The 26283-nt window shown below is 42.0% G+C and overlaps 1 protein-coding gene across 1 annotated transcript; it reads right to left on the bottom strand.

Annotated features, from left to right (window-relative positions):
* Positions 1–2559: 2559 nt before the first annotated feature.
* Positions 2560–18937, bottom strand: POFUT3 (protein O-fucosyltransferase 3). The gene is made up of 5 exons (XM_072991957.2): positions 18364–18937; positions 13590–13899; positions 11439–11733; positions 7713–8548; positions 2560–3268 (listed from the first exon to the last, which is right to left on the bottom strand). The coding sequence occupies exons 2-5, from the start codon at positions 13668–13670 to the stop codon at positions 3044–3046; spliced, it is 1437 nt and encodes a 478-aa protein (XP_072848058.2). The 5' UTR covers positions 13671–13899; positions 18364–18937; the 3' UTR covers positions 2560–3043.
* Between the last annotated feature and the right edge of the window lie 7346 nt (positions 18938–26283).

The following is a 26283-nucleotide window of genomic DNA, read 5'->3' as shown; positions in this document are numbered from 1 at the left end:
TTATTTGTGGGAGCCAAGTTCCAATTTTTCTTATTGCTGCTGTGCTCCCAGACGTGATTCACTTCATTTTGTTCTATTAATATGTTGCATTATAACATGTTGTGTTACAATGTGGCATACTAGGAAAATACAGGGAAGCACTGGACCTGTCTACATTTATTTTAAAAAAATCACACACACACACACACCACACAATATGTAGCATTTTAATTTTAGCCAACTCAGGTCACATGTTTTTGAGTTGTTTCTTGCCTTCTAACTTCTTGCGTTCCATATCTTCTTCTGTTCATGTACCCACTTGGGAGACTATATGGTTTCAGCTTGTGTTCTTAAATCAGGTATGCATGGAGAGGCTTCCTTTTAAAACTGATTGTAAGGTTCACAATAGACTTAAGTAGATTAAAACAACAGCACACTAAAATAAACTGCCCTCTAGTGGCCATTCATTTTAACTTGCTTTCAAAGAAAATCAACTGAGTCAGGAAAATAAATATGCACTTTGGAATTCATTGTGTGAAATTCAGCACATTTTTTAACCCAGGTCAAATCCCAGGTTTCTTTGGCTTTTTAACCAGGAACCTTGAAAACACAGAACACAAAACATGCAGTGCTTAACCCTAAAGATTAATAAAAGAATGGAATATAAGTTGGGAAGGTCCTATCAAAACTTCTCTAAAAATGCATTAAAGTGGTCTTTAAATGTGACTGTTGAAAGTAATGGGGAGATGCTGGCTGTAATTCTGTTGGGTTTACATATAAGTTTCTGTCACTCACTACAGCTAATTGCATTTAATGAGGTGCCAGGGTGCATGTTGGCTACACAACTGGTCACGAGACATGCGCCAGTATCTTATCAATTAGTTGTGACAAGTTATCACATCTCTTACACAAACACCAGCAGGATTCCAGCCATTATTCATTGTATAAAAATTGAATGAAGCTAAAGTTCAAAGACAATGAAGCAACCTTAAATCCTCGTTACCCAGAAGCAGCTAGGAACAGGCAATGGTGTTACCTGTAACAGTTACATGCTTTGACCAAGGCTGAATAATAGGAGGGAAATCATTATTCTGCTGTATTCTGTGGCAAAGAGAAAGAGTCCTTAAGGATTTGGAATACAGCTTCTGCCTTTTAATATCCCATTTTTAAAACACCAGGTGGTGGGTAAATCTTAACCAGGCTCTTTACTTCCCACGGCGGTGTCTGGATGTCAAAGTATGGGTGCCAAGTACTAATGCATTTTACATTTTCTTCTTCCATATCAGGAAATTTCAGCTGGCCAAGTTTCAGCTAAAACAGCTGATGCCAAGGGTACGGCCGATGCACAGACACGCTGAGCAACAGAAAGGCTCTGATCCCTTCCACTCATCACAGAGGGTGTTTGGTCACAGAGGTCAGATTCGCTGCAGGTATAACTGGAGACACCACTCAGGAGGTTGTCACTGAAAGCTTGTTGTACCAGAAAAAATATGCTATCAGGAGCTACAAGCCATTTAAACAGGTGTCCGTCTTGCTTTGATGCAACGAAAGCATATGCTCCTTAAGCATCCCTCATTCTCTGTGTACCAACAGGAACGTGTGAACACTGAGCAGCTGCTCCCTTATTTCTGGTGGCTATACTCTTTTTATAGAGCTGGCTAACATATATAGATTCCTCTGCTGATTTCCCCCTCCCTCTTTGCAAAGATCAGCTGCGAATGATTGCCCTAGCTGTATTTTTCCTTTTCATGAGGTAGCACAGCGTGTGCTCTGTGTTTGGAAACATGACTTTTTGGCAGGATGTAATTCCCAGAATTCCGTGCAGGGAATTCTGGGAGTTGCAGAACAAAAAAATGTCGGTGTTCTAGTCTTCAAAGCAAACAGGGGCAAGGACATCAGCAGACAGCTGATCTTGTCTTGTGGGCCAACATCTGAAGGCTCTTGGTCGAAGACCTCCTTTGCAAGACTCCATTTGCCCTTATAGTTATCTAGGATTTCTGTGCAAGGCGTCCTTGCATGTAAACAAGTGCCACAAACCAGTGGTTCTTAACCTTTGTTACTCAGGTGTTTTTGAACTGCAGCTCCCAGAAACCCCAGCCAGCACAGCTGATGGTGAAGGCTTCTGGGAGTTGCAGTCCAAAAACATCTAACAAAGGTGAAGAAACAGTGCCATAAACCACTACCACCCAGCTTTTGGATGAGAGTTGTTGCTTGAGTGGTTTGCAAAACATACCAGGAAGCAGAACCACATGTGCAGAAGGCAGAACACTTATCTGAGGACAAATGATGGCCTGGGAGAACCATACACTAGCTGTGTGCCCTTGGGTCTATGTGGATAAAAGAGTGTGTCACTAGAAACTCAGCTTTCTTAGAGTAGAGATGGGCAAGCTCAGGGGGTACAGGGACCAGGATTGTGATTCACACGGGGTCTAAAAATTGTCATTCTGTGGTCATTGTGGGGATAAAAACCATCAGGAAATGTCTGGAATGGCATTTCCTTTTTATTTGTTTGGGGGGGGCATGTTATGCACCAACACTACCTCAATATAAAGTGAAAAGCAGTGCTCCTGGAGAACAGAAAAAAACAGAAATTTTGTTTATTTATTGTTATCATTTGCCCTTAAAGACCTCTCAGTTTGCTTTTGGTCTGTGATTCAGAATGCCTACACAATCTTCTGATCGGTCAGCCACTGAATTTTGGAAGAACTGCATGCCTGCAATGAGAACATTGTAACATTAAGAGATGCCCATTTCTTTTAATGTGGCATTTCATCTTTCAACATAAGGCTCCAATGTTAGCTATACTAATAGTCTATATTAATAATTTATACTAAATATTAGTATACATTATAAGATGATCCAATGGGATCCTCCTCCTCCTTGATTAGTATTCACTGAATACCATGTTTTCCTATTATACATTCAGTTGTTAAAACTACTTCCTATTTTCTTAAGGCAATACAAACAACAGCTTCTGATATAGGCTCCTTTTTCTGGGTGGCTCTTTTCTTGTCGGTTGCTGTTTTTTTCTTGGCTTAAGTCAAGAGCCCGTGATCTTCTAAAATCATTCCCGAAACACCAGGCTCCAGAACTCCTGAGCGGTGAAATTCCGGTTCCTCTCCACCAGCTGCCGCAGTGCACGAGCTTCTTTTTTAGACTGTTCAAAGCTTGGTATCCACATCTCCTGTAAAGCCGTTCTGTGCGCATTTGGAAAGGGAAAAGGGAACACCTGAGGTCTGGGGCAACTCAAATGGTTGGCTTCTGCATTCCACCTCGTCGGTAACATTCCCTAGGAAAAAACAGAAGCAGACTCACAGGGGTTTTTTTTAACCATCACATGGTACTGGAGAAGTGGGCTTAATAAACCCCCACAAACAGCAGTGGGTGATTTTCCAGAGCCTTTGAGACTGCATACACAAACACACACCCCAAGCCTTGGAGGGCCAGCTATTCCCACAAACCTCACCCCTCTGCAAAATTTATTACAAAAAAAGCAGGTACTTTTAAAGTTCCCTTGTGCGCTATAGTGGCCAAAGGTTCTTTTAAAAAATTAAATTTACATTGGGGAGTTAAGAGGGGCCAAGGATGTTGCATATTTCTTCAAATATGGCAAAAAAAAACCACCCTCCAAACACCCACCTATCAGGTACCATTTTCTTTCAAGAAAATGCTTAAATATTTTTGGAGATGTGTTTGGAGGGGGAACTGGGGGCCATACGTTGCCCACTCCTGCACAGAAACCATCTTTCATTTTTCTGGTTTGGGGCCTCCCTGAAACATATAATATGGGACTGACATGTTTTTGTTTTCTGCTCTCAGGGCTTAGTCCTGAGGAAAATCTTGTGTTATAGAAAAGAAATGGGCAAACCTTGTTGTGACATATCAACCAGAAGCAGCTACAAAAAAAATACAGTTCAACTGAAGAGCTTTGAGACCAAGGATTTATTCTGAGAACAAGAGCTAAACTGTGTTGATGACTATCTACACAAAAACCTAGCTTTCTTCGCTTTAGTAGTATACAGTGGTGCCTAGACTTACAGACATCCCTAGTTACGAATACTTCAAGTTATGGAAAGCTCCAGCCGCAAAATTTTGGTTCAACTTGAGGCCGGAGCTTCCACTTACGAAAGGAAAAAGGCGGGAAAATCCTGAGCTTCCCCGCCGCTCTGACCGCTGCCATGGGAGGCCTCCCAGGGTTCCCCGCCACTCTGACCACCGCTTCTCTGTCGCCGTGACAGCTGCCGTGGCTTCCCCGGCGGTGGCTGTCAGAGTGGCGGGAAACCTCGGGACGCCTCCCACAGTGGCTGTCATGACTTGCTCTGTTTCTTTTCTTTTTCTTTCTGGTATTTTTTTTCTTCTGCCAGAACGGATTAATTGGTTTTCAATGCATTCCTATGGGAAATGATGCTTCGACTTATGAAACTTTCGAGTTACGGCCATTTATTTATTTATTTATTTATTTATTTATTTATTTATTTATTTGATTTTTACCCCGCCCCTCTAGACCATGTCTACTCGGGGCGGCTTACAAAATAAAACAAAACAGTATAAAAATATATAAAATCATAAAATTACAAATTTCAATTTAAAACAATTAATTTAAAGAGAGGATTACCAAGATGGAAGAGCCAAAAAGAGAGAGAGAGAGAGAGAGAGAGAGAGAGAGAGAGAGAGAGAGAGAGAGAGAGAGAGAGACTTAATTGACTGGAGGGAAGGCCTTCTTGAATAACCAAGTTTTTAACTGGCTTTTAAAAACACCCAGCGAGGGTGCCAGCCGAATTTCTGTTGGGAGGGCATTCCACAGCCGAGGGGCCACCGCTGAGAAGGCCCGGTTTCTTGTTTTTTCCTTCCGGGCCTCTCTCGGCATCAGACCCCTCAGCCGCCCCTGCTGGCTATATCGGGTGATCCGGGTAGATCTGGGTGGGAGAAGACGATCTGCCAAATATTGAGGTCCCAAACCGTTTAGGGCTTTATAAGTGATCATTAGCACTTTGAAGTCAACGCGGAAACGGATGGGCAACCAGTGCAAAGCAGCCAGAGTGGGGGAGATATGCTGGTGTTTTCTCACCCCACTAAGGAGCCTGGCTGCTGCATTCTGGACCATCTGAAGTTTCCGCGTCAGCCTCAAAGGCAGCCCCACGTAGAGTGCATTACAATGGTCTAATCTCGAGATTACGAGCGCATGGACTAGAGTAGTGAGGGCCCCCCGATCAAGATATGGTCGCAGCTGGGCAATCCTCCATAGATGAAAATAGGCAGAGCGGACCACGGATGCCACCTGGGTTTCCATGGTAAGCGCCGGGTCCAGATGTATTCCCAAGCTGCGGACCTCACTATTTGCGGCAAGGGTCGTCCCTCCAAAGGAGAGGGAGTCACCTATGCCGCTGACGGAAGGGCCGCCCACCCTCAAGACCTCCGTCTTGTCCGGGTTCAGCCTCAATCCATTTGACTGCATCCATTCCAGTACAGTGTCCAGGCAGCGCTGGAGGGACCGGATGGCATCCACTGAAGTTGGTGTAAAGGAGATGTAGAGCTGTGTGTCATCAGTGTACTGATGACACGATGCCCCACACCCCCTGATGACCCCGCCCAGCGGCCTCATATAGATATTAAACAGCATTGGGGAGATGATCGACCCCTGTGGAACCCCACAATTGAGATTCCACGGGGCCGAGACCCTCTCCCCAAGCTGTACTCTCTGGGGGCGGTCCTCCAGGAAGGAGCGGAGCCAGGATTAATTCTGTAAGTCGAGACACCACTGTAATGGGAATATTAATAGTTGTGTTTGTTGTTCTGTTTTTAAACAACTGGGAGTCACAAATTCTTGCAGATGTATTTGATATCACACAATAATTTACCACAAGACCCCGGTCTTCCTTCTGTCCACCCTACTGCAGAACTAGGAGTATAATCTAACAGTGGAATATAATATATACATACTGTACATATTTTTAAGAAATATTTTATCTTTATCTTTTTTCCAGAAGCAGGACTACCCACCCACTCCCAGGGTTCAGGGAGTGACTACATCAATTTTAAAAATGCAGGAAATGCTCCAGGATTGGGATGGGCTGATTTGCTTTTTTAAAAAAACAGGATATAAAAGGAAATGCGAATCAGCCTAGAGTCTCCCCTACTCCATAGTTTTTGCCTTTGCTGTTGGGGCTACAGATGGATTTACATTGGTACAGGTGTGTGATTGTTTGAACGAATGCAGAAAAAACACCATGCCAGCATAGCAACAGAAAGCAAAATTCTTCTCCATCTGCAAGGCTTTTTTTAAAGATACGATGACGAGGAAATGAGGAAGGGAATGCTTGTTTACAGCTTGTAAGGTAGTTCCTTTGTAATGGCGCCAACTGCAGGATTATAAAAAGAGCTGCAAACAAGGCTCTCCTCCTCTCTGTCTAGCTAATTAATGCAAAGAGAGTGAGGGAAACCCAAATTCCCTTGTGCAATTTCACACCGAGTCAACACAAGTGTTTGCATTTCCCTTGCTGTGTAGTTGCACCCTCAATTAAACCTCAGAGATTAGTGTTTAGAACTATTGCTTTCACAAAGCAGCAAAAATACTGAAAGGGATTGCTGAAACTGCCTTTGGCTCCTCTCATATAGTTGCCTGCAGTTGGGAAATGGCTGAAAAGTGGGTTCAACAAGGAAATCCATACACATCTGGTACATATGACAATGTGGGGCCGAGGCTGGCTGGAGCTATAATGGTACCCCCCCCCTCGCTCTATGTTAGCCCTCCACACACACACACACAATCTGGTGCCCTCTAGATGTGCTGGATTAGAATTCCTACATCCCCTAAGACAATATGCTACCTGTGTGGTAATGGGAGTCCAACACATCTCTACTTCATCATTTGGGGTGGGTGGGGAGAGAAGTTGGTGTGAAATACAGAATGTTGCCTGCTTTCCCCAGGGTGCTCTCCTAAGGTCCTGCAGAGCTTGGTGATGCCCCTGCTTTTGTTAGTTAGAATTTGGTTTGCTGCATGTGTAGTTTGCTTTTCCTCTACTAAGCTCATGACAGAATACATACCTTTCCTCCATCTTATTTCATCCTCCCAACAGCACTGGGAGTGTGGGTTAGGCTAAGAAAGTGTGACTAGCCCAAGGTCCAGTAAGGTTCATGGCTCAGAAGGGAACTATACCTAGATCCCCGAGTCTCAGTCTGACAGTCTAAGCATTACACCTCAATGGCTCTCGGGCTTCAGACCTGCTTCTGAGTACAATGGTGCCTTGTTAGACGATGATAATCCGTTCTACTGAAATAGCTGTTTAGCAAAATCGTTGTCTAGCAAAAAGCATTTCCCCATTGGAATACACTGAAACCTGTTTAATGCGTTCCAATGGGGAAGAATCGTCGTTGTCTAGCAAAGATCGGCCATAGGAAAGCTGCTTTGCGAACTGCCGATCAGCTGTTTAAATTGCTGTCTTGCAAAGCTTAGGTCCTGAAAACACCTGTTTTGCGAGCGTGGAGGGAGCTGTCAAAATCGTTGTCTAGCGAAAATTGGTTTGCGAAGCAGGGACCAAACATTGTCCAGTGAAATTCCCCCATAGGAATCACTGTTTTGCGAATCGTTATAGCGATCGCAAAAAGTCAATGTCTAGCGAAAAAACTGTCATGCGGGGTAACTGTCTAGCGAGGCACCACTGTAACTCCTCCTGATAGTCTGACTCAGCATACGGTGGGCCAGAAGGAAACAGGACAGACACATTCCTAATTACCTTTGCTTGTCTTCTGATATTTTCCCATACTCTAGTGCACACCATGCACTCAAAGGCATCTATGTAATTGTCCTTCATGATATCTTGCACTCCCCACGTGCGCTCCTTGATAGCAGCCAGCAGCCGCTTGTTGGAGATGTCACCTTTCAGCTTCCACTCTAGGTAAGCCTCGTATTCCTTGTCATCCGTGTCCAATACTTGGATGTACCTGGCCAGGTCCTTCGGATGTGAGAACGCCGTGACCAGAACCGCACTCTTATTGCTTGGAAGCCAGTCGCCAATACTGGGAGAGCCATAATAAACAGGTACCACTCCCAGCTTCAGGGGCCTCCAGAGTTTCTCAGTGATATAATCTTCACAGATGGCATTCTCAAAAGCCAGGATGAATTTATACTGAGCAAGAACTTCGTAAAACTCATCACTGTCCATGTAGGCTGGGTCCCTGAGATGCTCAGGCAGATCTCTGTTATGCAAGCAGGCCCCGTAGGAATCCACCTCAATGTGGGTCATTAGTTCCTTTATGTAACTGTCTCGGTCAGATGGCGGGTCACAGTCTGACTGTACATAGACAAGTGGTGCCAACTTCTGCCTCAGGCTGTTCTTTTTTTGCAAAGAAATCACATGCTTCAAGGACGTTAAGGCCTCAATATTCTCAAGGTACTGAGTGGTCAGTGGGAGATGAGAGTGGCGGCTGAAAGTGGCAGTGTGGTTAAACAGGGTGATGACAGGTCTCTGGAAAAGCTTGTAATTGTTTTTAGGTGACTCTTCATGGAAAAGGGCCCAGTCATGGTGGTCTTCACGAGGCAGAGGCAAGCCATCTATGCTGAAGTCGGTACCTCAATGTTACAAAGACAAATAAAAAAAGAAGATAATTCCTTTTGATTAAAAAAAAAAAAGGACATTTTTGATTTCATCTGGCCATGCTTCCCTAAATGGCACATACAGCATATTATCAAAGACCTCTTCAGAAACTAGGTGCTACCACTTTCCTCATGGTTCCCCCCCCAAGAGTACCTTAGTAACATGCTAGAACAAATGGAGTTTTGCAGCAAAGCATCACAATGCGAACTCTTGTTCTGGTCAGGCCTTTTTCCCAAAATAACCCATTCTTTTGTCCCTCAGCTTTTTATTAGCCTCCTCACCAGATGCATTCAACTTTCTGCAGTTATTCAGTGTGCTCAGTCTTCCTTGGGTTGATTTTGGTTGCCTCTTCCTCCCCCACAAAATTTTGCAAGCTACATCCGCTTCTGAAAACATTGATATTTCCCCGATCCTGATGATAATTTCCTTCTTGCACATGGATATTTAGGCTAAAAAAACAATCCATTCTAACAGACCAGGTTTATGATTAGTATCTAAATGCCAAACCATTCAGAAAGAAAATCAGATTTAATTTATTTAACTCTTGAAGAAATGAAAAATATTTCATATGTATATGCATATACACATGAGTGATTCTTCCTGTCTCTAGTTGTGAATTATGGAGAAAATGTTCTTCGGAGAAGTATTATATAAAGAATATTTTTATCACAGCCTTTCCCCCTGCATTTTGAGTACAGGATTTACTCTTATGCTGCATCTTCTTAGGCTTATAAGGCCAGTTTGAAAGAGAATAAAGCTTTAATCCTGTGTTTATTTATACAAGACTAATATCCACTGATCTCAATGGGACTGGCATACTTGTAAGTAGACATATAGGATTGCACTGTTACTCTGCACCTGTTGGATTGGCTTTCAGAAACTGAAACTTTTACAAAATAATTCAGAGTACAAAATCTGCAATTCAGAGATCAGAAAGAAATACCATAATCTCAGAAACAATGATATTCCTAGAGTAGATATTCCTGCTTTTCAATTATATTAAACACAAATAAGCTGGAAATTTCGTTAAGAAAAGAAAGGAAGGCGCCTCAGCTAATTAATTGGGAACACAAAAAATCTGAAGCCTAAAGACGAATACTTTGAAGGTGAAAGTACTGAGGTGACTGATGGATTTGTTATGCCACAATTCACCTCAGTCAATAAGACTATAAGCCTTCAGAAATGCCTGAGATGATAAGAAATGGCTCAGATGGGGGGTGGAGTGGAAACAGAGAATGATTGATAGGATTCGGAGGAAGCAGTTGAAAATTGGCATCCTAATCCATCACTTGGCTGAAAAAAACTAAGCCAAACATGGGCAATTTGAGCAGGTCTGAGGGGCCAATTTCATATGCAAAAAAAGCATTTGATTTCTTTAAACAGGTTTTTCCCAACATAACATTTGGGCAATACATTGCTACAACACATTTAATGTAAACCATTTCCCAGTTGCCACTGAAATCTAGCAGTATGGCTTCCCACTCAAATTTGCTGACAGTTTTGGGAGGTATGTTACCTGCTTGAAATTCCTAGCCCTGAACTTAAACCTATGTGGTGCTGGTCCATGAACATTCTTACCATTTGCTGAACTCTGTGTGTCAAGTTTCTCCTACAAAAAAGTTAAACAGGAGATTCCAGCATGACGGTTCTGAATTAGATCATATCAAGAACTTTAATTTGATCCATTTAGGTCTGAACTGTGATGATGGCTTGTTCTACTACAGCAACACAGGTAGATACAGTGGTACCTCGACTTACGAACGTCTCTACTTGTGAATGATTCGAGTTATGAACAGCTCCGTTTGCAAAAAGTTGCTTCGACCTGCGAAGGGAGCCTTGACTTACGAACCAAAAAGAAAGAAAGAAAGAAAAACCTTTCCTGTCTTTTTTTTTTTTTGACCTAAGTTCACCTTAGGTCAAAAGAAGAAAAAAAAAATTAAAAATTCACCCCCTAGTGGTAGAGTATGGGTTAACTGGCTTTGCATTAGTTCCTATGGGAACTAATGTCTCTACCTACGAACAGCACCTCGACATACGAACGGAAAACAGCAGATACAGATTAAATGGTTTTCAATGCATTCCAATGGGAAAGTTTGCCTCGATTTGCAAACTTTTCGACCTACGAACCTAATTCCAATACGGATTAAGTTAGCAAATCGAGGTACCACAGTACTACAGGGAATTTAAACAGGATTACTGCAATGAAGGAGGTTAAATCCTCTCTAATGAGGCTCATCTTCAAGCCTCCATCCCAGTGTGTCTGTATGTGTGTGTGTGTGTCTGTCTGTCTGTCTCTGTGAGTCCCAGCCAATATCAAATGCAGTCACGAAGAGAGTTGTGGTTGATGAAGCAGACTATAAGCCATTCAAACTCTACCTGAAATAAACGTGTTAGTATTTTATGGTGCCATGAATTTTTTGTTTTTATTTTTGTTATATGCACCCTCCTGGACATCATAAACTACTTTATGATGTGTAATGTAACATATTTTATTGATCAGATTTCCATGTTTATTCAAAACAATATATGAAGAAGTATCACGAGAAACTTTATTTAAACCAGTTGTTTGAAATGAGATTTCATTCAGTAAATTAAATCATGATTTAAAATATTGGTGGCAGGAAGGGGTAGGGTGACCCATTAGGGAAAGCACACTGACCTTTCACAATTTGGGGTGGAAATCTGTGTGAGAAAGGAATGGGATGAAGAAGGTGAAAGCCCACATAGGAGCACAAACAAACTGCAACATCTTATGGCAGCTTCTACTTGTCTTTGAACCCAACAGCCACTGTATATATGAACTGATCTGGGGCATAGTAAAAAATCATGCATTTTCTGGAAGAATCAAATTGGCCAGCCTCTTACCATAAAACAGGAATGCTTTTGTCATAGGCTCCTGCTGATAAGTCCTGTTGATAGTAAAGAAACAGGTGTCGTCCCCACACCGACCCAGTCGCCCAGTCTCTCCTGTCAGTGGAGACCACCACAGCAAGATGGGATATCCGTCTTTCTCCAAAATCCTTTTTGTATTGCTATGAATGTCTGGCTGCTTTAGAAACAAAGGGGCATATTTGTACAACTCTTCCTTTTCAAAGGCATTATTTTGAGAAACTGCATTTTCTGACCTCAACCTTTCAGATCTGCCAAGTTCTACAACCACCTTTGAGAGGCAAAGAGAAAAAAAACATCAGTAACAGAAGAAATTAATTACTAACTCTTGTGTAACTCCCCCTTTGTGTACAAAAGAGCAATCAGTTATAGTAGCCTTATCATTGTTATGCGTCATGTTGCTTACAACTTACAGCAACCTGAATAAGGTTTTTGAATTATAAAAGCATATTAAAATAGCAATTAAACATATTCTCTCTACCACCTCCCATCAACTTCAAATATGAATTAGAATTATTTCGATCATGGAAATTGAACATTTCCAGGATCCATATACATATATGAATCATGTCTCTCTATAGCACCTTTCATAGAAGGTATTTTTCAACTCAATTTTCAGAGACCTCCTATACTCTCCATACCACAGGCCATTGCACTGAAGAGGATCCCTTGTCACATTCATGACTGAAGGTGGGCTGAGGGGTTGCTATGGAGAGGAAGAAGTGGGAATCCTGCATCCGACAAAAGCTGTGGGTGATCTGGAGGAAGGCTGGAGAGTCAGTGTTGTCTAATGGTCAAAGTACTGGCCAATGATTTGGGAGAATTGTGTTCAAATTCCCTTTCAGCTGTGAAACTCACTGGCTCACCTTGGGCCAGTCAGTGCTGTGAAGATAAAATGGGATAGAGGAGATCCACTACCTACTACCGTAAAGCAAAGGTGGTATATAAATTTAACAAATAAACAGTAATGGGTACTCTTTGGGCATGAAGTCTGCATTAAACGAATAATAAATTCACAATATAATGTCATCTTGAAAATCTACTAAGTTTCAGCATGTTACCCCAGATCAATTCATAATAAGATTATGTCTGATCTGCTACAGTAGCTTACCCTTTCCTATTGCATCAGATTGTCTCCTAAAAAAGAGGAGACAAGCTGTGATCAGAAAAATATGGTCCATAATAGCAGATTTATACTTTTGTAAATCAGGAGGGAGCACTTGCGGCAGGGTAGATTTGATTTAAATCAAATTAAATCATGATTTAAAGTTTAAAATTGGATATATATTTTTTACTACTTAGATTTTTAAATCAATTTTTGATTTAAATTGTGATTTTTTTAATTTGATATTTTTAAAAAAAATCAATGATTTTTATTCACCCTGGCTTGTGGCTCAGCAGATACTCTTGGTCTGTGACTCTTTCCATCCCTCACCCCTGGACATGTTGGCTAGGACTGGTGGCTCTCCAGGAATATGTGGTGGGTGGCATACTTCATCTTCAGGTAAAAACGCTGTTGTTGTTTCCCGACATGGAGAAAACTGGACTTTGGGAGAAGTTTTTCCCCAAAAAACTATAATTCCCAGAACTCCCTATTATTATGCTGGCTGGAAGATTCTGAGAACTGTCATCCAAAAATTGAACTTTCCCCAGTTTCCATGAAAATGTGTTTCCTGCTCTGTGCATTTGCCAATCTCCTTTATCTGTAAAAATCAAACTGTGAGAGAAGACCACCAGTATGGAGAAGACAACTGAGAATAATTGCTAGAAGGACAAGGAAAAGAGTTAAGAGCTTGAAAACATTGACGTTTTCAGAATGGTAATTCCTAGATTGACAAAGGAATTTTGGGAGCTGTAGTACCTTTTCCAAACTTTGCAAAGAAGGAGACTGCTGGAGTTCCCCACACATCTTGGGAGCCGAGGGGAAAACTAGGTAAGATAGTAAGAAGGAAAGGGTTACATCTTTCTCTTCTCTTCTGATATGCTTTGGGGCTAAAAGTCAACACACGCTCTCCTTGATGCCAGGGGCCACATGCTGAAAGTTAAAATTCTATTTTGAACTTTTTGCACATCTCACTGTCTCATTAGTTTACTGTATTAACCATCTGTCCTGATGAACTGTGGTACCTGAAGAGTGACAAGAAGAAAAAAGACGGCCATCAAGCAGAAGCAGGATACTAAAAATCTCTTCTTCCTGATTGCATTCATGCTGTTGTGTTTAGACAGACAAAGCCCTTGTTGTCCGCTCCTGGTTGTTTAATATACTCTGTGGATAGTCCTACTGTGGCATCCCGTTATGTTCCGGCCCTTCTCTGTTACCACTTCGGATGGGAGAAGAGATGCCATTGAAGGCACTGAACCAGACATCAGTAGATTGCTGAGCATGTATCAGTGCAGGTTCTTGAGCCAAGGACGTCTCGGAAGTGAACGCGTTCAGCTAAATCAAAACATACGGTTTGTTTTAGAAACATTGGTGCAGGAGGGAACCAATCCCCTCCCACCAAAACAAATTTGCATTATGTCAGGTCTGGGGGGGGCATTTTCAGGACATTAATAATAAAAATAATCATGTGTCATCAAGTCAGTTCTGACTTATGATTACCTTTTTCAGGGTTTCTCACAGGAGGCATGGTGGGGAATCGAACTCCCAACCTTTGACTCTGCAGTCAGATACCCAAGTTACTGGACTGCAACCTCTATTAGCCCTCAACAATAAACCCAGTGTTGAGTGATGCTGACTGCTAGGATCAGGAGCAGCTTGTCATCTGGAATTCCAAAATTCCTCACTGCCCAATCACAAGCTATCCTCAGTTACTCTCACAGAATCTGGAACATTACTCATTTGTTATCTCAGGCTTATATGAAAAGGGGACAGGGCACAAACATACTCAGCTACAACCAATGCTATGCAATTGTATTCAAGGGCAAGGAGGGAGTAAATTCCGCATTAGAAATCGAATCCAGTAGTCTTGACAAATTCAGCTTTGCTGTTAGACAGCAAAAGCAAGTTTCTAGTCCTTATCACTAAAGGAACAGATTTGAAAATGTGTGAATAATAGACTCTTTCAGACAGTTATGAGAAGTGTAATCGATCATACTGTACAATAAATTCCCTTTTATTTGCATAATGTACACAACTAACATAAGGTGAATGCCGAATGTTAGCTGTCTCTACTTTTGTAGAATGTACACACTGCATGGGTTATAACATCAGATGTACTGAGATCATGGCAGTAAGCACAGATGCAATGGGGTTCAGAATATGGGACCTGGGATTACCCGATTATCCTTTAAGGAATACACCAGCCCTAATGTTAAGCATAACTACAGTTTATAACGCAATGTAATGCAATGTAACATAATGTAATGGGGGACAGACTTTAAAAACAATACATTTCCAATTAGCAAAGTTGCCACATTGTTTTTTTAAAAAAGCTGGGCCTGTCCCCTTGCCTTCAAGAATCTTGATAATTCATTTATTAGTGGGACTCTGTTCTGGGATTTCATGTAAGGACAAAGCAAGATGACATCTGGTTGTAGGTACAGCATTGAGCAACTTGAGAACCTTAGCTTTCCTTCTACAGAGACAAAGCAAGTTCCTAGTCCTTATGGTTCAGGAAAGAGATATGAAAATACAGGGGCAACACACTCGTTTCCTGGAGTATCAGAAGTGTAAGAAACATTGGGTAATGGAACTGTCCCTGACACAACACAAATAACATGTACAAATTTCCCCACTCAGCTTTGTAGTGAAGAGCAAAAGGGCAGTAAAAGAAAGTCGATACCCTTAACTAAAAAAATTGCATATTTCCTATTTCTATGGTATGTTTTCCTTTTTATTCATAGCCACTGATTTATTCGTTCTTTACAGAACTAAATGGTCCTTTTTTTGGGGGGGGGAAGAAACCCGCAAAGAAATGAGAACTGCCAGAGAACGGAGAGTCTTGTCTTTTTCCCCCCAATTTAAAACATGACAACAGCCACCAGTGACTCCTTACATCTTTTGCGGGGCTGCGACATCTTTTAGGCTAAAAGATATGACGCTGGAAGATGAGCCCCTCAGGTCGGAAGGCGTCCAACATTCTACTGAGGAAGAGTGGAGGATAAGTACAAGTAGCTCCAGAGCTAATGAAGTGGTTGGGCCAAAGCCAAAAGGACGCTCAGCTGTGGACATGCCTGGAAGTGAAAGGAAAGTCCGATGCTGCAAAGAAAAATACAGCATAGGAACCTGGAATGTAAGATCTATGAACCTTGGGAAGCTGGAGGTGGTCAAATAGGAGATGGCAAGAATAAACATTGACATCCTGAGCATAAGTGAACTAAAATGGACGGGAAATGGTGAATTCAATTCAAATGATTACTATTGTGGGCAAAAATCCCGTAGAAGAAATGGAATAGCCCTCATAGTTGACAGAAGAGTGGGAAAAGCTGTACTGGGATACAATCTCAAAAATGATAGAATGATTTCAATATGAATCCAAGGCAGACCTTTCAACATCACAGTAATCCAGGTTTATGTACCAACCACCGATGCTGAAGAAGTTGAAATTGACCAATTCTATGAGGACTTACAACAACTCCTAGAACTGACACCAAGGAAAGACATTCTTCTCATTGTAGGGGATTGGAATGCTAAAATAGGGAATCAAGAGATAAAAGGAACAACAGGTAAGTTTGGCCTTGGAGTTCAAAACAAAGCAGGGCAAAGGCTAATAGAGGTTTGCCAAGAGAACAAGCTGGTTATCACAAACACTCTTTTCCAACAAAAGAGGTGACTCTACATGTGGACAATACCGAAATCAGATTGATTATGTTCTCTGCAGCCAAAGATGGAGACACTCTATACAGTCAGCAAAAACAAGACCTGGAGCTGATGGTGGCTCTGATCATCAGCTTCTTATAGCAAAACTCAAGCTTAAATTGAAAAAAGTAGGAAAAAACCAATGGGCTAGTCAGGTATAATCTAAACCAAATCCCCTATGAATACACAGTGGAAGTGAAGAACAGATTTAAGGAACTTGGTTTGGTGGACAGAGTGCCTGAAGAACTTTGGATAGAGGCTCGTAACATTGTACAGGAGGCAGCAACAAAAAGCAACAACGCAAAGTGGCTGTCCAACAAGGCCTTACAAATAGCAGAGAAGGGAAACAAAATGCAAGGGAGACAGGGAAAGTTACAGAAAATGGAATGCAGACTTCCAAAGAATAGCAAAGAGAGACAAGAGGGCCTTCTTAAATCAACAGTGCAAAGATATAGAGGAAAATAATAGAAGGGGAAAAACCAGAGATCTGTTCAAGAAAATTGGAGATATTAAAGGAACATTTTGTGCAAAGATGGGCATGGTAAAGGACAAAAATGGGAGGGACCTTACAGAAGCGGAATACATCAAGAAGAGGTGGCAAGAATACACAGAGGAATTATACCAGAAAGCTCTGGATGTCCTGGACAACCCAGATAGTGTGTTGCTGGCCTTGAGCCAGACATCCTGGAGAGGGAAGTCAAGTGGGCCTTAGAAAGCATGGCTAACAACAAGGCCAGTGGAGGTGATGGCCAGTTGAACTATTTAAAATCTTAAAAGATGATGCTGTTAAGGTGCTACATTCAATATGCCAACAAGTTTGGAAAACTCAACAGTGGCCAGAGGACTGGAAAAGATCAGTCTACATCTCAATCCCAAAGAAGGGCAGCAACGAAGAATTATCCAACTACTGTACAATTGCACTCATTTCATACGCTAGCTAGGTTATGCTCAAAATCCTACAAGGTAGGCTTCAGCAGTATGTGGACTGAGAACTCCCAGAAGTACAAGCTGAATTTTGAAGGGGCAGAGGAACTAGAGACCAAATTGCTAACTAGATGGGCGCGGTATAAACAAACAAACAAATAAATACGTGGGACAGGAAGCAACAGTTAGAACTGGATATGGAACAACTGATTGGTTCAAAATTGGGAAAGGAGTACGACAAGGCTGTATATTGTCTCCCTGCTTATTTAACACTATGCAAAACACATCATGCAAAAGGCTGGACTGGATGAATCCCAAGCCGAAATTAAAATTGCCGGAAGAAATATCAACAACCGCAGATAAGCAGATGATACCACTCTGATGGCAGAAAGTGAGGAGGAATTAAATAACCTCTTAATGAGGGTGAAAGAGGAGAGTGCAAAAAATGGTATGAAGCCCAACATCAAAAAAACTAGTATCATGGCCACTGGTCCCATCATCTCCTGGCAAACAGAACGGGAAGATATGAAGGCAGTGATAGATTTTACCTTCTTGGGCTCTATGATTACTGCAGATGGTGTCTGCAGCCACGAAATTAAAAGACACCTGCTTCTTGGGAGGAAAGTGATGACAAACCTAGACAGCATCTTCAAAAGCAGAGACAGCACCCTGTCAACAAAGGTCTGCATAGTCAAAGCTATGGTTTTTCCAGTAGTGATGTATGGAAGTGAGAGCTGGACCACAAAGAAGGCTGACCACCAAATAAATGATGCCTTTGAATTGTGGTGCTGGAGGAGGATCTTGAGAGTCCCCTGGACTGTAAGGAGAACAAACCTATCCATTCTGAAGGAAATCAACCCTGAGTGCTCACTGGAAGGATAGATCCTGAAGTTGAGGCTCCAATACTTTGGCCATCTCATGAGAAGAGAAGACTCCCTGGAAAAGACCCTGATGTTGGGAAAGTGTGAAGACAGGAGGAGAAGGGGACGACAGAGGATGAGATGGTTGGACAGTGTCATCGAAGCAACCAACATGAATTTGACACAACTCCGGGAGGCAGTGGAAGACAGCAGGGCCTGGTGTGCTCTGGTCCATGGGGTCACGAAGAGTCGGACACAACTAAACAACAACAAAATGCCCAGGTTCCCGCAGTTCTTCAAAAAAGAAAATACTTACCTCGGATAATTGTTCTTCTGTTGTTGCTAGGCTGTTGGGGTTTTTTTTACTTTCAGTTTGTACTTTTTTCTCCACTCGCAGGATTATCGTAAAACGTGGGACGGATCCTACAACTACCGTCCCAATTTATCTCTTTGGAGAACTGTTAGGCAAAGCCCGTCCACGAAAATCCGCTTTCCACGTTTCCCTGCAATTCCCCTTGGAAACTAGAAAAAGAGCCAAGCCTTTGGGGAGGAGGGATTCCCCCCTTCACACACACACAGACACACACATATCTTTTAGATTTTTGTAAAGGAAAGTTAACCCAATTACGTTAATAGGGCCATCATTTGATTGAAAGCATCCGTTCCTGGAAGTCCTGAATAAGACACGCTCAGCAAAAAAAAAAAAAAAAAGAAAATCAAAGAAATGAAAGAACAAGAATAATCTGGTTCCCGGGATGGTTTCCGGCTTTCTCGTTTCCAGAGGGCATTGGAGAAGGTGGCCGTTGCGGCTCTCGCCCTCCGCGATGACTTGCTGCATTATGCTAAAACGGGGGCTGCCCACTTGAGGGCGAGCTGCGCCACAGACACACGCGCGGACGCGCATCGCCCTTAAGATGCAAAAAAAAAAGAGCTCTCCGCTTGGAAACCAGCGGATTCAGGAGGACGCCATCCTGTATAGACCAGGGAGCCGACCCGTTCTATGCTGCCCCCGATCTTATTCTTTTAACATGTATCCACCTAAACAAGCCTTTTGTTTATACTGCCTTCTCAAGGAGGTTTGCAATAAAGCACACATACGCTGGAAGTCAACAAAAACAAGAAATTTAGACGGGATGAAGGAGGGGTGAAACCTGCAGTTTTATAAAGTTTGGTTCTTAATGTTTGAAGCTTTTAAATATTGTATTTAAAAGCTGCCTTGGGTCCTTTTTATGGAGAAAGGGGTGAACATATTGATATATTGTTATTATTATTATTTCGCTACTCTTTATTGCTTTTTAGTGTTTCTGTATTAAAATGATTTTTTTTACATTGTTATTTTTGAGATTATGTTTTGTTATTCTCTGGATGGAGCTCTTTTGGAAAATCGCGGTTTAAATTGCACCAGTGACTCAACTAGGATTTAGGGTGTTTCCCTCCTCCCCCCCCCCATGACTTGGACTCCACTTGGGACATGGAACCTACCCTAACCCTTCCCTGTTTTCCGTGAGGGGGGGAGAACTTGTTTTTAATAGAGACTAGAGACTTGGTACCAAAGACTCGGGCTTGGATTTGAGCCTTAGACCCAAAGACTTGCCAACATTGCTGCAGTACAGGGGTGTTGACTGACACAATTAATAGATTTAAGTATGTCTGTTCTAGCACAAATATTCTCTCTCCACGTCATTCGCAACTCTTTAAACCTATGTTATGCGCCTCTTTTGTTGCCATTTTTAAACACACACCCCTAAAACATGAGGTTTTCCAGGCAAAGCCTGTTTTCCATCCCTTTGCTCTTGGTACAGCTTTCACCATGGTACAGTATCCTTCAGAGATGAGCAAGCAGTACAGTACCCGATATTCAAAACTCAGTTGAATTATCGATTTATATCACAGAACATGTGCAGGCTGCAACACTCATAACCCTTTCCCATTCACTCTGCTAGGAGTGGCCAAAGACATTTGGAAGGGGCACAGGTCCCCAAGCTACAATACAGAAAATAATGCAGTTTTCTTCTCAGGCCCATTCCCAATAATACCCAACATTATCCACACAATCCTACACAGGTATTAAGTAAAGCCTTCTCTATTCAGTGAGATTTACTCCCACAGCAAGTGTGTTTGCAGCATCAGCTTGCCTTATTTGCTACTACTGCCCACAGACGTTTTCAACAAGCTGTCGACCGCAACTGCATGCTTTGTCTCCTGAGTAATCTACTCACAGTTCCTGTCCATCTATCAATTTGCACTTGGTTATAAGAGTTACCTATGGTTCTACAACTCTTTTCTCGCTCCTAGAAGATTGTGGAAGGCACTCCCTTTGGAAGTGCGGCCACCTACCATTCTTGCTGCTCCTAGGAAGGAATGCAAAGATATATCTTTCCAATTCCACCTTTTAAATTGATTAGATTACTGGAAGGATTTTAATGGCTTTATTATATTTAGTTTTCTAATGGTGTTTCTATTCATGTGCATTTTTGTCTGGAAAAATACTATCCAATGTAATAAATAAGCAAAATAATAAATAAGAGTGCAATTTGCTGTTCTGTTGCTCATTTTCATATTGAAAACAATCTTCCAGATCCTATTAATTTGGTATTGTCTATCAGTGTATGACTTCATTAGGTAATTTTTTAAATTAATAACAATGGTCTAGCAGGGATCATTAAGGAAATAAGCAGGTTAAGATGGAATAGTGCTTCTGACTGTTGAACTTGGAATATTAGTTTTAAGTTTTGGATATTTGTTGATGATGTGCATCTGAGATAGGCCGCTAACAGTTTACTTGACCTTTTGTGCCATCCATAGGAATCAAGTGGTTACTACAGCTTTACCACTGGAAAAAATTAATATAATCTAGTTTAAGGTCGGCGGGGGGGGGGGGTCGGGTTAGGTATGATTTAATGACTACAGTGTTGAGAGTCTGCAGGTGGTGAGCTCTTCTCCATAGTTCAATAGAGGGAAATACATATCAGCAAAAGATTTATTCACAACAGGCCACTCAGATATGTGACAAAAACATTCATCTTTGTTGTAAGCTGGAGGAGAGTGGGATGGCTGCTGGGGCAACTGATTTTTGTGTCATGAAAGGTATAAAAAGGCTAGTTTTGTTTAATTTTTTACTGTCGTGTTAATTTTCAGAAAAGGAGAGAAGTAGGCTTAGTATTTTCTGCCTCAGGTGCCAATTGCTGAACACAGTACTGTATACTGGCAGGATCAGGACCACAGCTGGTGATCTGGCAGTGTTTTTGTTTGTTTGTTTGGCAATTAAAGGCTCCCCATCCACACACACCTACCCTGCCTCACCCAGAGGCTGCCAAAAGAGTCTGGGAGAACCTCAAAACCTAAAATGGGGGGGGGGGATAGGAAGTTTTTAAGCAAAGACAGAAAAAGAACAACAGAAATATTAAGTCGTATACGTACAGTACACGGAATGCTTGCCAGGACTCATTAGGTGACCTGTATTAAGCTGCTCTCCACTTTTACATCTGCAGTATGTAGATTTCAATGATACTGATGGTCAAAATAGACATGCTTAGCATATGTTGAGACGAGGTTGTAGCGGAACCCCACGTCATGCCTGTCCATCATGGGAAGCTCAAAGGCAGGAGCCTATGAGAGGACAGGAGGGGCGGAAACAAGGAGGACAGTTAGACAGTTAGGAGACAGTTAGAGAAGGGAGTTGGGGAAAAGAGGTTGCAGACAGGGAAATGAAGAGAGAGTCAGGAGATGGAATTGAGAAAGTTAAGAGAGAATGCTAGAGAGAATAGGAAAGAGTTTAAAAGTATAGAGAATATATATATAGTCTAAGAATATTATAACAGTGAATGAAAACAAACCCAACGTGAAAGCAAATGATATTTAATGAATAAGCCTAAACATCTGTGATTTACTCCTGTGATTTGCATGACATCTATAAAATCAATAAATCTTTTGAATTGGCACCATGTGTCTAAGATCTATTTGGTATTAAGGGAATAGTACCTGGTGGCAGTGTGTGTTTAAGGCAAAATAAACAAAGGATACGGGGTGTACGTCACAGAGGTGCTCCCTCAAGTGATGGAAAACATCTGTTTGTTATAGCATATGCTTTCCCTCAGTTCTGTATCTTGCATTAAGTGTGCTTTGTTCTGAAACTGGAAATTACAAAGTAATCAGACTTAACATGAAAATCTGTCTGCCAAGGTACATACCTCTGAGGAAGTCCTATTGTGGAAGAAAATGAGTTAATCCCAGGGAATATGCATTCCTTCAAATATCTAATATGATCTTGATATAGTATAAGTGAACCACTGTAAATCAGCCAAGGAATCTCCAGCTCATGGGCCTTATTCACTCTAGAAAGTTCTCTGATAAACCTTATAAGGATATTCCCTCTGGGATCTGCCCTTCTCAATGTCCTCATGCCTTTGGTCTTTTTTGGCTCCTTTATCCCCAACTACTGGAAGACTGCCAGAATACATTCTGTGCTTTTCTCATGCATAACAGGCTTTCTGTGGGCTTCTAGAAAAGCTCTAGCATCGGTCTATGTTTCTAGAAGACTTTGGGATTCACTTGAGTGTTTCCATGTGGCATCACAGTATGAAAACACTGCTGATATAACATTTTATAGTTCCATATCTGGTCATAACCAATCAAAATATTTCTTTCCTTAATTTAATTAATTGTGTGCTGTCAAGATGATTCCCACTTGTGGCAACCTTTGGAAGAGTTTCCCAAGTACAGAATACTCAAAGTTTGTTCATCATTTCTTCTGGGGAAATGGTTGCCCGAGGCTACGCAGGCTGGCTCCTCTCAAGGAGGCACAGTGGAGAATCAAACTCTCAACCCCTGGCTTTGTAGCCATGGGCTCCAACTCATTTAGTTCTGAGAAATTTGGAGTTGGCTGGGGTAAGGCTAAGCAGGGTTTAAGGCCTTCTCCCATTAAGTTCTCTTGTGGACCAGATGCCCAAGATGCAGCAAAAAAAGAGAAAGAAAAAGAAAAAGAAAGGCTCAGCCCTTCCACAGCACAGTCTCTCAGCAAGGGAGGCCCTTTTGACATCTGGAGGAAGCCCTTGGAGCATCAGAAGAAGCACTCCATCTCAGGCCTCAGACTGGCTAATTCCTCCAAATGCCAGTCTCTCCATTCAGCCAGGAGACCCCATCATCTACCTGTCCCCAGAGACAACAGACCCACATAGAGTCTGCAGGAATCATGGCCAGATGCCCTTGTCCACCTCTGCATGGAGAGGGAGCTGACCATCAGTCAGCTGCAGTCCTGCTCCACTGATGTTGAGAATCTATGTGTCTTGTTGGTACGGGGGCAGTGGCTATTTCTTGGTATCCTCATAATTCAATTGAAATAAAGGGGAGCCATGTGATCAATACAAATGCAAAAATAGGTAGTACCATTATAGACCACTAAAAAAATCATGATACAGTCCACGAACTTCTGTGAATCAAATACTTCTTCAGGCTGTACCAGTGTGAAGAACTTAAAAGTCCAAAATTTCATGGCATGATGGATTAAAAAAATACTGGGGTTTTAATTGGCGGGTGTTTTCAAGCAACTATGTGTGTTTTATTGTCTAATTCACCTTGAGTTTTCAAAGCTCAAAGCGGGCTGAGAATCCAAATGAATGAACAAATACTTGTTCAGAGCCCTTAAGGAGTTAAGCTAAAACCAGATGTGTTTATGCAAGAAATTGCAGCATTCTAATTTTACCAGATTCTCACCAGTAATGGGTTTATTTGCTTTCATTCTTTCACCACCTCATTTTAATTGATCATGGCTCTATTCTAACATGCCACAAAACTTTTGAAAGTTAAAATATGGTACGAACATGTTTTTTTGTAAATAATAAACCCCTCAAAACTTTTCCTGAAGAAAAATAAATTATTTTCAAGTCTTATTGATGTATCAGTTTGAAATACATAAAACATATTCAGTGAAGTTCCAGTGAAAATAAATGGGACTTCAAGGTATTAGCTTTGTCGGGATTGTTCCTTAAGTAGTAGCTAAGCTATAGGTCAGCAAATTGCCAGTTCAGCTGTCACCTCTGCTTGTCCTCTGAGCCCCTCACCATACACATGGGGGATAATAGCTTATTGAGATAATATGTGTGAACCCCTTTGAGAACGCTAAAGCTCTGTGTAAATACTTTGTATGACATCTATTGCTGAGATGACAAGCAGGGAATATAGATGGTGTACAGGGTGGAGGGAATTCCCAGTCTGTCTGTTTTCTTTTTAAGATCTTATCCTTTAGAACAAGGCAGGTAGAGTGCCTTCAGGCAAGGCCTTGCCTTCATTACAGTTTTTTATGGGAGGTCCAGATATTGTCAGTTCTCATTTGCAACCATTCATGTTTTCTCATCATTTCTTCCATATTTTTATTGCCCCACCAAATGTTAATCAGTGAAAGATGGAATAACGCCATTGTACCATTTTATTGGTAGCACTGCTTGTGGGGATTTGAAGCTGGGGATGTATCTACAATATACATGGCTCCATTCTGCAACTGGGCTTTATAGCTTGCTGAGATGCTTAGAATTCTTTGATGCACAGTTCTGATGAACTGTTCCCTGACTACACCAAAATGTTCTAAGCAGTTCATCAAACTTCAAATCTCAGGATCCCCTAGTTGTGGTAAATTTTCACATGGAATTATAGCTTCCCATTCCAGATTTAAAAACTTCCCATTCCAGATTTAAAAATGAGGAAGAATAATTATTATACAGAGTAATGGTAAGGGATAATGTTGGCTTTCCTCCTTTGCAATACAGTACTGTGAAGTAGTAACATGTTTCGCCCACATTCCTCCTGGCAGTGAACAGACCTCTGATGAGGAATAAACAGTGATGGGAAGAGTTTAAAGAGGAAATATTTGTGTGAATCCTCTTCTTGAATGCAGAACTTAAGATAGTGAAGGAGTCTGAGTATTTCAGAGAAGCCAACAGAAAGGTGGAAGGCAGCAGGAAAAGAGGAAGGCCAAATAACGAATGGAGTGACTCCCTAAAGGAACCACAGGTTTGGGTTTACAAAAGCTGAGCGGGGTTGTTAAGGACAGGCCATGTGGGAGATCCCTCATTCATTGGGTTGCCATAGGTCAGAAGCAACTTGACAACACATAACATTTGGGTGAATGCAGAAAGAAAGAAAAAGGTAAGCAAGAACTTACACTGATCACCTACAAGTGTAAAAAAAACCCGCCTAATATCATGTAGGTCCCCTCATGCTGCCAAAACAGCTCTGATGTATTGAAGCACAGATTCCACAAGACCTCTGAGTGTCCTGTGGTAAGGTGAAGGTAAAGGTTCCCCTTTGACAATTTTTGTCCAGTCGTGTTCGACTCTAGGGGGCGGTGCTCATCCCCGTTTCCAAGCCATAGAGCCAGCGTTTTGTCTGAAGACAATCTTCCGTGGTCACATGGCCAGTGCAACTTAGACACGGAACACTGTTACCTTCCCACCAAGGTGGTCCCTATTAATCTACTTGCATTTGCATGCTTTCGAACCGCAAGGTTGGCAGGAGCTGGGACAAATGACGGGCGCTCACTCTGTCACGTGGATTCGATCTTACAACTGCTTGGTCTTCTGACCCTGCAGCACAGGCTTCTGCGGTTTAGCCCACAGCGCCACCACGTACCCACAGTGTCCTGTGGTATCTGGCACCAAAACATTAGCAGTAGATCCTTTAAGTCCCACAAGTTGGGAAGCAGGGCCTCTATGGATCAGATCTGGTGTTCCAGCACATCCAATAGATGCTCCATTGGACTGAGCTCTGGGGGGTTTGGAGGCCAAAGTAACACCTTGAACTCTTTGTCATGTTTCTTAAGCCATTCCTGAACAATTTTTGAAGGGAATACCATTGCCATGAAGGGGTGTACGTGGTCAGCAACAATCTCTAGTTGGGTGGTGTATGCCAAAGTAACATTCAGATGAATGTCAGGAGTCAGGACCCAAGGTTTCCTAGCAGAACATTGCTCAGAGCACAGCACTGCCTCCATCGTCTGGCCTTCTTCTCATAATGCATCCTGCTCCCATCTCTTCCCCTCCTCTCCTTGTAAATGATGAACACACACCTGGCCAGCCACCTGATCTAAAAGAAAACATGATTAATCAAACTGTCAGATTTAAATGGGAAATCGTTGTTGTGGGTTTTTCGGGCTTTTTGACCGTGTTCTGAAGGTTGTTCTTCCTAACGTTTAGCCAGTCTCTGTGGCTGGCATCTTCAGAGGACAGCACTCTGTGCTCTGGTG

This window comes from Pogona vitticeps, chromosome 2 (genome assembly GCF_051106095.1).
Source record: "Pogona vitticeps strain Pit_001003342236 chromosome 2, PviZW2.1, whole genome shotgun sequence".
In the NCBI taxonomy this organism is placed as follows: Eukaryota; Metazoa; Chordata; class Lepidosauria; order Squamata; family Agamidae; genus Pogona; species Pogona vitticeps.
The sequence above is the reverse complement of the archived record's forward strand: the minus strand, read 5'-3'. Positions and strand labels throughout refer to the sequence as shown.

Excerpts from the sequence above, each read along its gene's own strand:
- POFUT3 (XM_072991957.2), bottom strand. The coding sequence starts at position 13,670 with ATGAATGCAATCAGGAAGAAGAGATTTTTAGTATCCTGCTTCTGCTTG. Across the intron at positions 11,734-13,589 it reads TTCTTCTTGTCACTCTTCAG|GTGGTTGTAGAACTTGGCAG; the intron begins GTACCACAGTTC and ends TGCCTCTCAAAG. Across the intron at positions 3,269-7,712 it reads ATATCAGAAGACAAGCAAAG|GGAATGTTACCGACGAGGTG; the intron begins GTAATTAGGAAT and ends GTTTTTTCCTAG.